General features: G+C 46.1%; 1 protein-coding gene across 2 annotated transcripts in view; it reads right to left on the bottom strand.

The window, feature by feature from the left end:
- Window positions 1-13,627: 13,627 nt before the first annotated feature.
- LOC140119532 (phylloxin-B1-like) overlaps window positions 13,628-18,225 on the bottom strand; it is a 113,497-nt gene continuing 108,899 nt past the window's right edge. Inside the window, exon 4 of one of the 2 annotated variants that reach the window (XM_072138677.1) lies at window positions 13,628-13,841. In XM_072138677.1, the coding sequence (XP_071994778.1) occupies window positions 13,764-13,841 (78 nt within the window). In that variant the 3' untranslated portion in view covers window positions 13,628-13,763. The remainder of the gene's footprint in view (window positions 13,842-18,225) is intronic. The other variant, XM_072138678.1, reaches the window with a different exon arrangement.

Here is an 18,225-nt window from a genome sequence, read left to right as displayed (position 1 = left end):
TAATTATTTTTATGCTGTCCCTCCACCATTAATTATTTTCTATGCTGCCCCTCACCATTAATTAATTACTATGCTGCCCTCACCATTAACTATTTCATATGCTGCCCCCTGCATTAATTATTTTTTATGCTGCCCCTCCACCATTACTTATTTCCTATGCTGCCCCCACCATTAATTGTTTCCTATGCTGCCCTCACCAGTAATCATTTCCTATGCTGCCCCCACCATTAATTGTTTCCTATGCTGCCCCCCCACCATTAATTATTTTCTATGCTGCCCCATAATTAACTATTTCATATATTACGGCCCCCGGCCGCCACAATCTTTTTACTGCTGTTTACTGCGTCTTCTTTCTTCTGGCTGCTGCCGGACAGTCATCACGTGGCCGCGCATCCAGGTTCAAAAAATGTTGTGCACCGGGGTTGTCTTCCGGCCACATCACTCCACCTGCAGTAATAGTGCTCGAGAGGACATTTCCGGCCACATCCAGCACTATACAGGGACGGGCAGGAGCTCCATTCTTTACTTTTTTAACGAAAGAAAGTAAAGGAGTGAAGGAACAGTAGTGTGGACTTAGCCTAACTGCGCATGGACAGTTTTATTATAGTTTTCTGTTGTCTGGTGCTTATTTGCTTCTTTTTATGTTTCTTATTTACCAGACAAATTTATCAAAGTTGCCTTTTTTTGTATCAGATCCAATTTTTCTTGTGACTTTTTGTCAAATGTCCTTTCTGAGGTAAGAAATGGAGCTAAGGAGCGGTGGTGTGAAATGCGTCTTACACTAAAATATGTTTTAGACAGAATTATATAACTGCATAGGCCTTATAGCACCCATAGGTGCTGTGCTTCACCTTCTGTTTAACGTCTGCTGAACTACAATTGGGCAGTAGGTTGTGGGTGGAGGTCAGTGAGGGTCCATCTGGAAAGGTCCCCTCTGGCCTTTCACCTCGGCCTCCTAATCTTTATCATATTAAGGTGTTTGGGGTAACTAAGGACAAGAGACTGACACATGATAAATATGATTAGATCTGTCACATGTCACTACCAGAGACATAATATTTGTGTCTGTGCTGGAAGTAATAATATACGTCTGGAATACTAAATGAGACTCAAACATCCCCAGGTATGAGAACAATAAGCAGAATCATCTGGTGCAGTCATTTGGTCATTAACCCTTTAGTGATTCAGCCAGATTGAGCCTTAACCCCTTCCCAGGGTCGGACTGGGGTACCTGGGGCCCACCAGTGAAATTGATTGTGGGGACCCACCTACTACTACATAGAAATATTGTGGGATAAGGGAATTTCTAAGCACTAGCGGGGGCAGTGAAATGAATTATTTTATGTGCTGCCCCTCCAACATTTATTATTTTATATGCTGCCCCTCCACCATTAATTATTTTATATGCTGCCCCTCCACCATTAATTATTTTATATGCTGCCCCCCACCATTAATTATCTCCTATGCTGCCCCCCACCATCTATTATTTCCTATGCTGCCCCACCATTCATTATTTCCTATGCTGCCCCTCCACCATTCATTATTTCCTATGCTGCCCCCACAATTAATTATTTCCTATGCTGCCCTTCACTATTAATTATTTTCTTATGCTGCCCCTCCCCATTAATTATTTCCTATGCTGCCTCCCGCCATTAATTATTTCCTATGATGCCCCCCCACCAGTAATTATTTCCTATGCTGCCCCTCCCCCATTAATTATTTCCTATGCTGCCCCCTACCATTAATTATTTCCTATGCTGCCCCACCATTCATTATTTCCTATGCTGCCCTTCACTATTAATTATTTCCTATGCTGCCCCCACCATTAATTATTTAATATGCTGTCCCCCCACCATTAATTATTTCCTATGCTGCCCCCCCACCATTAGTTATTTTCTATGCTGCCCCCCACCATTAATTATTTCCTATGCTGCCCCTCCACCATTAATTATTTCCTATGCTGCCCCCCACACCATTAATTATTTCCTATGCTGCCCCCACCATTAATTATTTCCTATGCGGCCCCCCACCATTAATTATATCATATGTTGCCCCTCCACCACTAATTATTTTAGATGCTGCCCCTCCACCACTAATTATCTACTATGCTACCCTCCACCATTAAATATTTTATATGCTGCCACTCCACCACTAATTATTTTATATGCTGCCCCTCCACCATTAATTATTTTATATGCTGCCACTCCACCATTAATTAATTTAAATGCTACCACTCCACCATTAATTATTTTCTATGCTGCCCCCCACCATTAATTATTTCCTATGCTGCCCCCCACCATTAATTATTTCCTATGCTGCCTCCCCACCATTATTTATTTTCTATGCTGCCCCTCCAGCATTAATTATTTCCTGTGCTGCCCCCACCATTAATAATTTTCTATGCTGCCCCCAACATTAATTATTTCCTATGCTGCCCCTCAACCATTAATTATTTTATATGCTGCCCCTCCACCATTAATTATTTTATATGCTGCCCCTCCACCATTAATTATTTCATATGCTGCCCTCCACCATTAATTATTTCCTATGAAGCCCTTTCACCATAAATCATTTCCCATGCTGCCCCCCACCATTAATTATATCATATGTTGCGCCTCCACCACTAATTATTTTAGATGCTGCCTTTCCTCCACTAATTATTCACTATGCTGCCCTCCACCACTATTTATTTTAGATGCTGCCCCTCCACCACTAATTATTTTATATGCTGCCCCTCCATCATTTATTATTTTATAAGCGGCCCCTCCACCATTAATTATTTTATATGCTGCCCCTCCGCCATTAATTATTATATATGCTGCCCCCACCATTAATTATTTCCTATGCTACCCCCCCCAATAATTATTTCCTATGCTGCCCCCCCCACCATTAATTTTTTCCTATGCTGCCCCCCACCATTAATTTTTTCCTATGCTGCCCCCCACCATTAATTATTTCCTATGCTGCCCAACCACCATTCATTATTTCCTATGCTGCCCCTCCACCATTCATTATTTTATATGCTGCCCCTCCACCATTCATTATTTTCTATGCTGCCCCCCACTATTAATCATTTCATATTCTGCCCTCCACCATTAATTATTTCTTATGAAGCCCTTTCACCATTAATTATTTCCGATGTGGCCCCCCACCATTAATTATATCATATGTTGCCCCTCCACCACTAATTATTTTAGATGCTGCCCCTCCACCACTAATTATTTACTATGCTGCCCTCCACCACTAATTATTTTAGATGTTGCCCCTCCACCACTAATTATTTTATATGCTGCTCCTCCAACATTTATTATTTTATATGATGCCCCTCCACCATTTATTATTTTATATGTTGCCCCCCACCATTAATTATTTCCTATGCTTCCCCCCACCATTAATTATCTCCTATGCTGCCCCCCACCATTAATTATTTCCTATGCGGCCCCTCCATCATTAATTATTTCCTATGCTGCCCCCAACATTATTTATTTCCTATGCTGTCTCCACAATTAATTATATCCTATGCTGCCCTTCACTATTAATTATTTTCTTCTGCTGACCCTCACCATTAATTATTTCCTATGCTGCCTCCCACCATTAATTATTTCCTATGCTGCCCCCCCACCATTAATTATTTCCTATGCTGCCCCTCCAACATTAATTATTTCCTATGCTGCCCCCCACCATTAATTATTTCCTATGCTGCCCAACCATTCATTATTTCCTATGCTGCCCCACCATTCATTTTTTCCTATGCTGCCCCACCATTAATTATTTCCTATGCTGCCCTTCTCTATTAAGTATTTCCTATATTACCACAAAAGAAACGGAGATACAGCGTTCATATAAAATCAATACATGTAAATCTTTATTTTTGACACAAGACAACACAGAATGTTACTGTCATACACTATTAAAATTTATGAATTTTATGCAGAGGTAATCCAAAACAAAAGGTCCAGAGAGACAAAAGCCCACATGACTACATACTGGGGTACATTGCTAGATTCTATAATAGACACATCAATATGAAGTAACAGACAAGTGTCCTACCCATGTTTATGCTGTCTGTGGCTGCCTCCCGGACTCCCCAACGCGCGTTTCGCCCACACTTCCTCAGGGGTAGGACACTTGTCTGTTACTTCATATTGATGTGTCTATTATAGAATCTAGCACTATACCCCAGTATGTAGTCATGTGGGCTTTTGTCTCTCTGGACCTTTTGTTTTGGATTACCTCTGCATAAAATTCATTAATTTTAATAGTGTATGACAGTAACATTCTGTGTTGTCTTGTGTCAAAAATAAAGATTTACATGTATTGATTTTATATGAACGCTGTATTTCCGTTTCTTTTGTGGTAATATGCTAACTATGGAGTAGTTCTAGATTTTGAATATGGCAGGCTACGTGCCAAGTCCCTAACTTCAGCAACATGAAGATAAGGTATTTATTAATTATTTCCTATGCTGCCCCCCACCAGTAATTATTTCCTATGCTGTCCCTCCACCATTAATTATTTCCTATGCTTCCCCCCACCATTAATTATTTCCTATGCTGCCCACCCACCATTAGTTATTTCCTATGCTGCCCCCCACCATTAGTTATTTCCTATGCTGCCCCTCCACCGTTAATTATTTCCTATGCTTCCCCCTACCATTAATTAATTCCTTTGCTGTCCCCCACCATTAATTATTTCCTATGATGCCCCCCACCATTAATTATTTCCTATGCTGCCCCCCACCATTAATTATTTCCTATGCTGCCCCTCCACCATTAATTATTTCCTATGCTGCCCCTCCAACATACATTGTTTTCTATGCTACCCCCCACCATTGATTGTTTCCTATGCTGCCCCTCCACAATTAATTATTTCCTATTCTGCCCCATAATTAATTATTTCATATGCTTCCCCCCACCATTAATTATATCATATGTAGCCCCTCCACCATTAATTATTTCCTATGATGCCCTTTCACCATTAATTATTTCCTATGCTGCCCCCCACTATTAATTATATCATATGTTGCCCCTCCACCATTAATTATTTTTTATGCTGCCCTCCACCATAAATTTTTTCCTATGCTGCCCTCCTCCATTCTTTACTTTTTTAAGGAACGAAAGGAATGGAGGGAAGGAACGGTAGTGTGAACTTAGCGTAACTGCGCTTAGCGTAACTGTTTCTTTTTTACCAGACAAATTTATCAAAGTTGCCTTTTTTGTATTAGATCTCATTTTTCTTGTGATGTTTTGTCAAATGTCCTTTCTGAGGTTAGAAACGGAGCCAAGAAGCGGAGTGGTGAAAGGAGTCTTTCACTTAAAAATGTTGCAGCCAGAATAATATAACTGCATAGGCTTTATAGCACCCATAGGTGCTGTGCTTCACCTTCTGCTGAACTACAATTGGGCAGTAGGTTGTGGGGGGAGGCCAGTCAGGGTCCATCTGGAAAGGTCCCCTCTGGCCTTTCACCTCGGCCTCCTAATCTTTATTATGTTAAGGTGTTTGGGGTAACTAAGGACAAGAGACTGACACATGATAAATATGATTAGATCTGTCACATGTCACTACGAGAGACATAATATTTGTGTCTGTGCTGGAAGTAATAATATACGTCTGGAATACTAAATCATGAGACTCAAACATCCCCAGGTATGAGAACAATAAGCAGAGTCACCTGGTGCAGTCAATAGGTCATTAACCCTTTAGTGATTCAGCTAGTTTGAGCCTTAACCCCTTCCCAGGGTCGGACAGGGGTACCTGGGGCCCACCAGTGAAATTGATTTTGGGGCCCACCTACTACTACATAGAAATATCGTATGAAAAGGGAATTTCTAAGCACTAGCGGGGCAGTGAGATAAAGAATAAGCTAAGCCCTTCCTCCCTCCCTCTCTGCTAGTGCTCGGCTCTTTGTTTGTTTACATGGAATGCAGTGGTGACATTATCTCAGGGCATTAATGCTACAAATCGTATAAGAGTTACCCCTGGTTTCCAGGGCTTTCTACTGGTGGCTGGGCTGTGGTTAGGAATAGTATAAGAGTTATTCCTGGTTTCCAGGGCTTTCTGCTGGTGGCTGGGTTGTTGTTATGAATAGTATAAGAGTTACCCCTGGTGTCCTGGGCTTTCTGCTGGTGGCTGGGCTGTGGTTAGGGATGTAAGTGTTTGCACTGCACCAACCTTCCAATAAAACTGATGACAATAACCCTACTCTGGCGTCCCACACCACATAGACAAGTCACACCCGCCTCTCTGACCCTATAGATATAACCGTACATAAGCTGGGAGCTATCTCACACTAGAAGGTTAGTCAGTGACTACAATACTGATCTGACAGAGGAAGAAGTAGGATCTAGTACCTAACAGGTGACATGTCTTCTCCTTCACATCCAGAATCGTCGTTAAATCTTGTTGCAGAATTTTCTGGCAGATGTGTACAGCTCTGGGAAGCAGATCTCCCTCACTGCGCCCCTAAAAATACCACAGTTACTTACAGTATAATGTCCCCTGGATAAAACAATCCCACACTGTACTTCTAAAGAACCTACATGAGAAACCCCTCTGTGCCCTCAGCATATCAAAAATTAAATTGTTACCCCCAAATATATTACTATACTACAGTCTGTGAATGAATAATATTGTACCATTAAAAAGTATGTGTGTAGTATATAGCCAGCCAGCCCCCAGTAGTATATAGCCAGCCAGCCCCCAGTAGTATATAGGCTACCAGCTCCCTGTAGTATATAGCCTGCCAGCTCCTTGTAGTATAAAGTCTGCCAGGGCTGGCAGGCTACATACTGGGGGCTGGCAGGCTATATCCTACTTGGGGCTGGCTGGTAGGCTATATCCTACTGGGAGCTGGCTGGCAGGCTATATACTACTGGGGGCTGGCTGGCAGTCTTTATACTACTGGGGGCTGGGTGGCTATATATTACTGAGGGCTGGCAGGCTATATCCTTCTGGGAGCTGGCTGGGAGGCTATATCCTACTGGGGCTGGCTGGCCGGCGATATACACTACTGGTGGCTGGCTGGAAGGCTAAATACCACTAACGGCTGGCTGGCCAGCAGGCTATATACAACTGGGGGCTGGCTGGCTATATACTATTGGGGGGATGGCTGGGAGGCTATATCCTATTGGGAGCTGGCTAGCAGGATATATCCTACTGGGAGCTTGCTGGCAGGCTATATACTACTAGGGGCAGGCTGGCAGGCTATGTACTGCTGGGGCTGGCTGCAAACTATATCCTACTGGGAGCTGGCTGGTAGGCTATATGCTAATAGGGGCTGGCTGGCTGGAAGGCTATATACTACTGGGGGCTGGATGGCTGGCTATATACTATTGGGGGCTTGCTATATACTAATGGGGGCTGGATAGCTATATACTAATGGGGGCTGGATAGCTATAAGCTACTGGGGGGCTGGCTATATACTACTAGGGGCTGGCTGATGATATACGACTGGGGGCTGGTTGGCTATATACCAGTAGGGGCTGGCAGGCTATATACTACTGGGGCCTGGCTGGTTATATCATACAGGGGGCTGGCTGGCTATATGCTACAAGGGGTTGGCAGGATATATATAACAGGGGGCTGGCTGGTTATATACTACAGGGGGTTGGCTGGCTATATACTACAGGGGAATGGCTGGCAGGCTATATACTACAGGGGGCTGGCTAGCTACATAGTACAGGGGGCTGGCTGGTAGGCTATATTCTTGAGGGTACTGGCAGTCTATATAATACAGAGGCTGGCTGGCTATATTCTACATGGGGCTGGCTGGCTAAATAATACTGGGGTCCGGCTATATACTACTTGGGACTGGCTGGCAATATAGTACTGGCGGCTGGCTGGCAGGCTATATAGTACTGGGGGTTGGCTGGATATATATTACTGGGGCTGTGCTAGCTATACAGTACTGGGGGCTGGCTGGCTTTATACTACTCGGGGCTTGCTGGCTATATAGAACTGGGGGTTGGCTGGCTATTTAGTACAGTGGGCTGGCTGGCTATATACTCCTGGGAGTTGGCAGGCTATACAATACTAGGGGCTGGCAGGCTATATACCATTCGGGGCTGACAGGCTATATATCACTGGGGGTTTGCAGGCTATATACACCAGGGGGCTTTCTGGCTATATACTACAGGGGGCTGGCAGGCTATATATCACTGGGGGCTGGCTGGCTATATACTACATGGGGCTGGCTATATACTACTCAGGGCTTGCTGGCTTTATACTACAGTGGGTGGCAGGCTATATACTACTGGGGGCTGGGAGGCTATATACTACAGAGGGCTGGCAGGCTATATACTCCAGGGGGCTTGCAGGCTATATAATACAAAGGTTGGCCGGCTATGTACCACTCAGGGCTGGCTGGCTATATAGTACAGGGGGCTGGCTGGCAGGCTTTATACTACTGGGGGCTGGCAGGCTATATACTACTGGAGGCTGGCTGTCAGGCTACATACTACTGGGGGCTGGCTGGTTATATACTACTAGAGGCTGGCTGGCAATCTATATTCTATTGGGGGCTGGCTAGCAGTCTATATCCTACTGGGGGCTGGCTTTCAGGCTATTTTCTACTGGGGGCTGGCTGGCAGGCTATATTTTACTGGGGGCTGCCTGGTTATATCCTACTGGGGGCTGGCTGGCAGGCTTTATCCTACTGGGGGATGGATAGCAGGCTATATTCTACTGGGGGCTGGCAGGCTATATACTAGTGGGGGTTGGCAGGCAGACTATATACTACAGGGGGCTGGCTGGCTATAAATTATTGGGGCCTGGATAGCTATATACTACTGGTGGCTGGCTATATACTACTTCAGGTCTGGCTGACTGTATACTACTGGGTGCTGGCTGACTATATACTACTGGGGGGCTGACTGGCTATATACTACTGGGGGCTGGCAGGCTAAATACTACAGGTGGCTGGCAGGCTATATACTACTGGGGACTGGCTATATACTACTGGGGCTGGCTATATACTACTGGTGGCTGGCAGGCTATATACAACTGGGGGCTGGCAGGCTATATACCACTGGGGGGCTGGCAGGCTATATACTATAGAGGGCTTTCAGGCTATATATTACTGGGGGCAGGCTAGTTGTCTATATACTACAGGGTGCTGGCTGGCTATATACTACAGGGTGCTGACTGGCTATATACTCCAGATGGCTGGCAGTCTATATACTACAGGGGGCTGTCAGGCTATATGTTACTGGGGGTTGGGTGGTAGGCTATATACTACAGGGGGTTGGCTGGCTATATACTACAGGGGGCTGGCTATATACTACAGGTGGCGGGTAGGCTATATACTAATGGGGGCTGGCTACATACCACTGGGGGGACTGTCAGGCTACATACCACTGGGGGGGCTGGCAGGCTATAAACTACTGGGGCTGGCAGGCTATATATTACAGGGGGCTGGCTGGATGTCTATATGCTACAGGGGGCTGACTGGCTACATACAACAGTGGGTTGTCAGGCTATATACTACTGGGATCAGGCTGGCTATATACTGCAGGGGGCTTGCTGGCAGGCTATATATTACAGGGGCCTGGCTAGCTATATAGTATAGGGGGCTGGCTAGCTATGTATTACAGGGGGCTGGCAGGCTATATACTAGCGTGAGCTGGCTATATACTGCAGAGGTTGGCTGACTATATACTGCATGGGGCTGGCTGGCTATTTATTACTGGGGTCTGGCTATATACTACTGGAGACTCGCTGGCTATATAGTATGGTGGCTGTCAGGCTTGTGGGGACTAACTATATACTAGTGAGGGCTGGCTGGCTATATAGTACTGGGGGCAGGCTATATTGTACAGGGGGCTGGCTTGCTATTTACTACTGGGGGCTGGTTATATACTACTGTGGGCTGGCTATTTAGTACTGGGGGCTGGCTATATACTACTTGGGGCTGGCTGGCTATATACTATTGGGCGCTGGCTATATAATACTGGGGGCTGGCTGGCCATTTAGTATTGAGGCTGGCTGGCTATATACTACTGGGGGTTTGCTGGCTATCTACTACTGGGGGCAGGCTGTCTATATACTACTGTGGGCTGCCAGGCTATATACCACTGGGGGCTGACAGGCTATATATTACTGGGGTCTGGAAGGCTATCTACTTCAGGGGGCTGGCAGGCTATATACTTCAGGGGGCTTGCAGGCTATATACTACAGAGGCTGGCTCGCTATATACTACAGGGGGCTGGCAGGCTATATACGACTGGGGGCTGGCTGGCTATACACTACATGGGGCTGGCTGGCTATATACTACTTGGGGCTGGCTATATACTATAGCGGGCTGGCAGGCTATATACTACAGGGGACTGGGAGGCTATATACTACAGAGGGCTGTCAGGCTGTATACTACAGGGGGCTGGCAGGCCATATACTACAGGGGACTGGCAGGCTATTTACTACTAGGGGCCGGCTATATACTACAAGGGCAGGCTATATACTACTGGGGGCTGGCTGGCTATACACTACTGGGGGCTGAATGGCTGTATACTACAGGGGTTTGCAGGCTATATACTACATGGGGTTGGCTGTACACTACATGGGGGCTGACTGACTGTATACCACTGGGAGCTGGCTGTATACTTCAGTGGGCGTGCAGGCTAAATACTACAGAGGGCTGGCAGGCTGTGTTCTACAGGGGGCAGGAAGACTAGATACTACATGGGGCTGGCAGGCTGTATACTACAGTGGGCTAGCAGGCCCCCCATACACATTGCCACCCCCACTCTAGATTCTATTAAGGCCCCCCATACACTTTTCTCCCCCCCCCATCACCCTATACATATTTCTCCCCCTCTCCCACTCCCCATACACATTTCTTCCCGCCCACCCCCATACACATTTCTTACCCCCCATACACATTACTTACCCCCCACCTTCACCCCCATACACGTTTCTTACCCCCCACCCCCCATACACATTTCTTACCCCAACCCCTCATACTTCTCCCCCCAAACAATCTCCCCCCCCCCCCCCCAACGCCTACACACTCTTTTGCCACTAGTTAAAAAAAAAAAGTTACTCACCTCATCCTGTCGCTGCTGCCGTGGGAGAGATGCGTGGCTGCGCGATGACATCATGACGTCATTGCGTGGCTGCGAAAGCATCCGGAAAGCATCCATCCACGTCGCACTGTGGCTGTGGCTGATAGTACTCGAGCGGCCATTGCGGATACGAACGGAGGCCCCTGCCATAGTGCCAGGTGTCGGTGCCCACCGGGGAATTCCCCGGCCCCCCGGCGGGCCAGACCGAGCCTGCCCCTTGCCAACATTGGACGTAATAATAGGACATGGTCAGCAGTTATTTGCTGACACATGACATACTATTATGTCCAGCTTCTGGCACCAGAACTGAGCCGGTACCAGAAGCTGCATGTGTCAGCAGTATATTATAATTGCAGTCGTGTGAATTTACCCTTAACCCCTTAAGGCCGCAGGGTATTTTCGCTCATTTCTCGCTCTCCATCTTCAAAAATCCATAACTTTTTCATTTTTCGGAGTACAGAGCTGTGTGAGGGCTTATTTTGTACGTAACAAATTTTCTTTTCCCGTGATGTTACCCTGTTTTGCCTAAAATAAGACATCCCCCGAAAGTAGGACCTAGTACAATTTTGTTCAGGCTTAGAAATATAAGGCCTCCCCTGAAAATAAGACCTAGCGGCAGTCATAACAGCAGCTCCCCCCACCCATACATTAGTATTAGGAAATCTTTTAGATGCCGCAGAAGGTTGTGACATGGGGAAGAATTCATGGAATTAAATCACTGGCTGTTGTGCTGCAAATGTGATACCAGCAGCTACCAGGATAAGAAGGGTCATTTATGGGAAGTGCTTTTACTAAACATGAGAGATTGGGGCCAATGATTCTAATAGAAATGGAGTCACAAGAAATACTGCATGAAATTCAGAGTTTGGAGACTCGTAAGGATGTTAGAGAAGTCGATTTTTTGTTCGTCGATAAATGGAAATTCTTGTACATGGAAAAAAAGACATCCCCTGAAAATAAGACCTATAGACTCTTTAGGAGCAAAAATGTATATAAGACACTGTCTTATTTTCAGAGAAACAGGGTATTTATTATTCCCTGTCATGTAGAGGGAAGCCAGAAAAAAATTCCAAATGTGGAAAAATTGAAAAAAAAAAACGTGTGTGCATCACGTGACTGTGCGATCCAAATAACACCTCTACTTAATTCAGGTTCAGTACGATCGCGGTGATACCAAATTTATACAGGTTTTATTGCGTTTTAATACATTTTCAAAAATTAAACGAATGTGTACAAAAAAGAAAAAAAATTTTTTGCCATCTTCTGACGCTAATAACTTTTTCATACTTTGGGGCACAGAGCTGTGTGAGGGGTCATTTTTTGCGAAATGAGCAGATGTTTTCTTTGCTGCCATTTTGAGGACTGTTCGACATTTTGATCACTTTTCATTACATTTTTTATGTCATGTAAAAAGGTGTAAAAGTCGCATTTCGGACATTTGGGCGCCATTTCCCGTTTCGGAGGTCATGTTTATTATATTTTATATTAGTTCTAGGGAAAGGGGGGTGATTTGAACTTTTAATATTTTATAAATTTTTTACATTTTTTAACCTTTTTTTTTTTTTTTTTTCACTATTTCTTAGACCATCTAGGGTACATTAACCCTAGATCAGTGATGGCTAACCTATGGCACTGGTGCCAGAAGTGGCACTCAGAGCCCTTTCTGTGGGCACTCAGGCCATCACCAGAGGACTCCAGGTATCTTCCTGCAGTCCCAGACAGCCCAGGACGTGCTGTGCACAGAGGTATGTTAAAGTGCCAGCTCTACCTGGGACTATTTTCTGCTTTATTGGTGTCCTCAGGGGCTGGTATCAATGAAAACTGTGACAGAGAAGGGAGTATAAATCATAAATTAAATTTGTGTTGGCACTTTGCGATAAATAAGCGGGTCTTTGTTGTAGTTTGGGCACTCAGCCTCTAAAAGGTTTGCCATCACTGCCCTAGATGCTCCGATCGTTCCTACCATATACTGCAATACAACTGCATTTTTGCACATAATTCATTACATTGAGCCGTTCGCTCATTGTAACAAATCTTCAGAAGCCATTCAGCATGGGGTCTGAAGAAGACCCGAGGCTACCATGGCAACTGATCGTAGGTAAGATGGCGGTGCCCATGCGCTGCCACATTTTAAGTGCCCCCGGCAACTTTGCAAGCACCGGCCGCGGGTGTCAGCGATGGGTCTTTGCTGCGATATGCAGAAAAGCCCATCTCTGTATGAAGAGGGCTCAGCCCGTGAGCCCTCTTCATACACCCTTCATAGCTCCGTGGGGGATATATCCCTCACGGATCGTGAAGGGGTTAATACCAGTCTAGTTCAGGTAACCCTCCACCTACATTGGATTGTGGGTCACCTTTGAACCTCAAATTTTAATAACCTTACTCCTCTATAATGGGAGCACAATCTATATGTTTTGTTGTTTGTCTCCACTTGTTATGGCTTCTTAGAGACTGACGTAAAAAATGATACTAGCGGTCACTAAGGGGTTAAAGCTAATGTAAACAATCAGGATAGAAATACGTGTTAATTATAAATGTTTCTTATAGGACTAAATAAAACAGACAGATCCTTATATCAGTTACATCGGCTTTATTATATTTAGGGCAGAACTAAGAAGAATTCTGCTTTATGGAGTCAGGAGACATTGGATGTTGCTAATATCCTCTTCTTCCACTTTTTCTCATTACAGCCGGGGGAGGTCCAAATCACTTTTCTTTCCAAAATCTCTTTTCTTTCCAAAATCTCTTTTCTGCATTTCTCTCCTGAGTCTCCGCAGCTTCCAGGTCACGTTCCTCTTCTTGTTCCTCTTCTTCTCCTCTTTTCCTGTGAGGAGACAATGGAGATTTCATGAAACATTTCCCTATATATACTACTAGCTGTAGTTCCCGGCGTTGCCCGGGATAGTAAATAACTGCTCTTAGCTATAATAAAATAGGTTAACAAAATATATTTTCACTTAAACATCACAAAACTAAGACACCCTATTTGCTCTGCTCCTATATCTGCCAGTGTTCACACTACCTTCCCCTGGCCGTGTAGCTGGGCTGTTTCTCCTGGTGGGGACACTATGGTTATTGAGGTCATTACAAGATGGCCCGGCAGTAGGGGGAAGTATCCAACACATCAGCGCCCCCGAGTTACTACAGGAATGTGTCCCCTGCTGGGGGGAGGGGATGTGTTTCACTGTAGTGTGGTGCCATTCCTGTGTCTGACACCCATAGGTGCTGATAGCTCCCCCTCTCCCACTAAATAGTTACTGTCTACTCTGGATGTGACAGGAGTATCATAGATGATATCACAGCACAATGATACTCCAGTTACATCCAGAGCTGCAGTCATCTTGGATGATATAATAATTTATGGATGATTGAAGCTACGGATGTGACTGGAGTATCAGAAATTATATAACAATAGATAATTGCAACTCTGGATATGGCTACGGCCTCAGAGATGATATAATGGCAAGGATAACACTACAACTTGGAAAATATTAATATAATTAGAAATACTTTAGCATAGGGGGAGACCATATGATATGATATTCAGTTATTTGGGAAGTACCGTATATACTCGAGTATAAGCCAACCCAAGTATAAGCCGAGGCCCCTAATTTTACCACAAAAACATGGGAAAACCTATTGACTCGAGTATAAGCCGAGGGTGGGAAATGCATTGATCACAGCCTCCCCATTATATACCTTGCCCCATAGTGTATAGCCAGCACCTGCTCCCCAGTATATAGCCTGCTGGACCTTGCCCCATAGTATATAGCCAGCACCTGCTCCCCAGTATATAGCCAGCAGCGGGGAAGCTGGAAAGGTGAGTTTTTATATATAAAAGTTTGGGGTTTCAGCACATTTTTTTGTGCTTAAAAACTTGGCTTGTACTCGAGTATATATGGTATTCATGCATGATAAATAGTCTTTCAGGACAAACATAAATACATGACAAGTAGAGTATTATTAAATCAGTACAAATATGTAGGTTTATGTATCATGGAATAAATATACTTTATATTGGGAATTTTAGAAATAGTGAATTAAATAGTAAGGTAATTTATCATGACTTGTCATGGTGCAGTAAGGCCTCAGGGTTCCCATGGAATCCTTGTATCTGCCAGCTGAGTCAATATATATATATATATATATATATATATATATATATATATTTATCAATTAGTCTAAGTTTACATATTTATGATGAGAATTTAGAATGAGATCACATATGGCACTCCGGAGGTGTGCGCGCTAATACGATCCAATATTGGGATTATTTACTTGGGAAATCATACTATGTGTATTAAGAGTTACCATTTTATTCACTAGGAGACACATCCTCCATCGGGAGACACATCGGTGGTCATTTACTAAGGGCCCGAATTGCGTTTTCCCGACGGCTTACCCGAATGTTACCGTTTTGCGCTGATTTTCCCAGAATTTTCCCTGAATTTGGCGCACGCGATTGTATTGTGGCGCATCGGCACCGGCATGCACGCGACGGAAATCGGGGGCGTGGCCGGCGGAAAAAACGCCGTATTTTTTTTTTAAAAAAGGGGGGCTTGACACGCGCTTACCTGCACCCAGGATAGCTTGGTGAACTTCAGTTAACTCCGACGGACTTCAGCGCAGCCGCGACACCTAGTGGACATCGGGCGCACTACCTTAGTGAATCGCCGGAAGACCCGAATCCTCCACAGAGAACGCGCCGCTGGATCGCGACAGGACCGGGTAAGTAAATCTGCCCCATCCTCTATCACCCACCACGAGAAACCTCCTCCATCAACCAACAGACCATCAGACACATCCTCTGTTGGGAGACACATCCTCCATCACCCACAACACCATCAGACACATCCCCCATCATCCACAACACCATCAGACACATTCCCCATCACCCACAACACCATCAGACACATCCCCCATCACCCACAACACCATCAGACACATCCGCCATCGGGAAAAACATCCTCCATCACCCACCACACCATCAGACACATCCTCCATCACCAACCACACCATCAGACACATCCTCCATCAGGAAAAACATCCTCCACCACCCACCGCACCAGGAGACACATCCTCTATCACCCACCACACCATCAGACACATCCTCCACCACCCACCACACCATCAGACACATCCTCCATCACCCACCACACCATCAGACACATCCTCCACCACCCACCACACCAGGAGACACATCCTCCATCACCCACTACACCATCAGACACATCCTCCTTCAGCAGACACATCCTCCACCACCCACCTCACCATCAGACACATCCTCCATCACCCACCACACCAGGAGACACATCCTCCACCACCCACCACACCATCAGACACATTCTCCATTGGGGGACAAATCATCCATCACCAATTACACCATTAGACAAATCTTCCATCACCCAATACACCATCAGACACATGCTCCACCACCCACCACACCATCAGACACATCCTCCACCACCCACCACACCATCAGACACATCCTCCATCACCCACCACACCATCAGACACATCCTCCACCACCCACCACACCATCAGACAAATCTTCCATCACCCACCACACCATCAGACACATCCTCCACCACCCACCACACCATCAGACACATCCCCCATCATCCACAACACCATCAGACACATTCCCCATCACCCACAACACCATCAGACACATCCCCCATCACCCACAACACCATCAGACACATCCGCCATCGGGAAAAACATCCTCCATCACCCACCACACCATCAGACACATCCTCCATCACCCACCACACCATCAGACACATCCTCCATCAGGAAAAACATCCTCCACCACCCACCGCACCAGGAGACACATCCTCTATCACCCACCACACCATCAGACACATCCTCCACCACCCACCACACCATCAGACACATCCTCCACCACCCACCACACCATCAGACACATCCTCCATCACCCACCACACCATCAGACACATCCTCCACCACCCACCACACCAGGAGACACATCCTCCATCACCCACTACACCATCAGACACATCCTCCTTCAGCAGACACATCCTCCACCACCCACCTCACCATCAGACACATCCTCCATCACCCACCACACCAGGAGACACATCCTCCACCACCCACCACACCATCAGACACATTCTCCATTGGGGGACAAATCATCCATCACCAATTACACCATCAGACAAATCTTCCATCACCCAATACACCATCAGACACATGCTCCACCACCCACCACACCATCAGACACATCCTCCACCACCCACCACACCATCAGACACATCCTCCATCACCCACCACACCATCAGACACATCCTCCACCACCCACCACACCATCAGACAAATCTTCCATCAACCACCACACCATCAGACACATCCTCCACCACCCACCACACCATCAGACACATCCTCCACCACCCACCACACCATCAGACACATCCTCCACCACCCACCACACCATCAGACACATCCTCCATCACCCACCACACCATCAGACACACCCTCCAGCACCCACCACACCATCAGACACATCCTTCATCACCCACCACACCATCAGACACATCCTCCACCACCCACCACACCAGGAGACACATCCTCCATCACCCACCACACCATCAGACACATCCTATATCAGCAGACACATCCTCCACCACTCACCACACCATCAGACACATCCTCAATCACCCACCACACCAGGAGACACATCCTCCACCACCCACCTCACCATCAGACACATCCTCCATCACCCACCACACCAGGAGACACATCCTTCATCACCCACCACACCATCAGCCACATTCTCCATTGGGGGACAAATCCTCCATCACCCAACACACCATCAGAAACATCCTCCATCACCCACCACACCAACAGACACATTCTTCATCACCCACCACTCCAACAGACACATCCTCCATCACCCACCACACCATCAGACACATCCTCCATCGAGAAAAACATCCTCCATCACCCAACACACCATCAGACACATCCTCCATCACCCACCAGGAGACACCTCCCCCATCACTGGACACCACTATCAGCCTTTGTCCCCATGCCTCCACTTCCTACCTGTCAGGACCTGTTGAAGGGGAGAAGGTTCACAGCACACAGAACAGATTGGGGGTCATTTACTAAGGGCCCGATTCGCGTTTTCCCGACGTGTTACCGGAAT

This window comes from Engystomops pustulosus, chromosome 2 (genome assembly GCF_040894005.1).
Source record: "Engystomops pustulosus chromosome 2, aEngPut4.maternal, whole genome shotgun sequence".
NCBI classification, from domain to species: Eukaryota; Metazoa; Chordata; class Amphibia; order Anura; family Leptodactylidae; genus Engystomops; species Engystomops pustulosus.
This window is presented reverse-complemented; position numbering and strand designations above follow the sequence as displayed.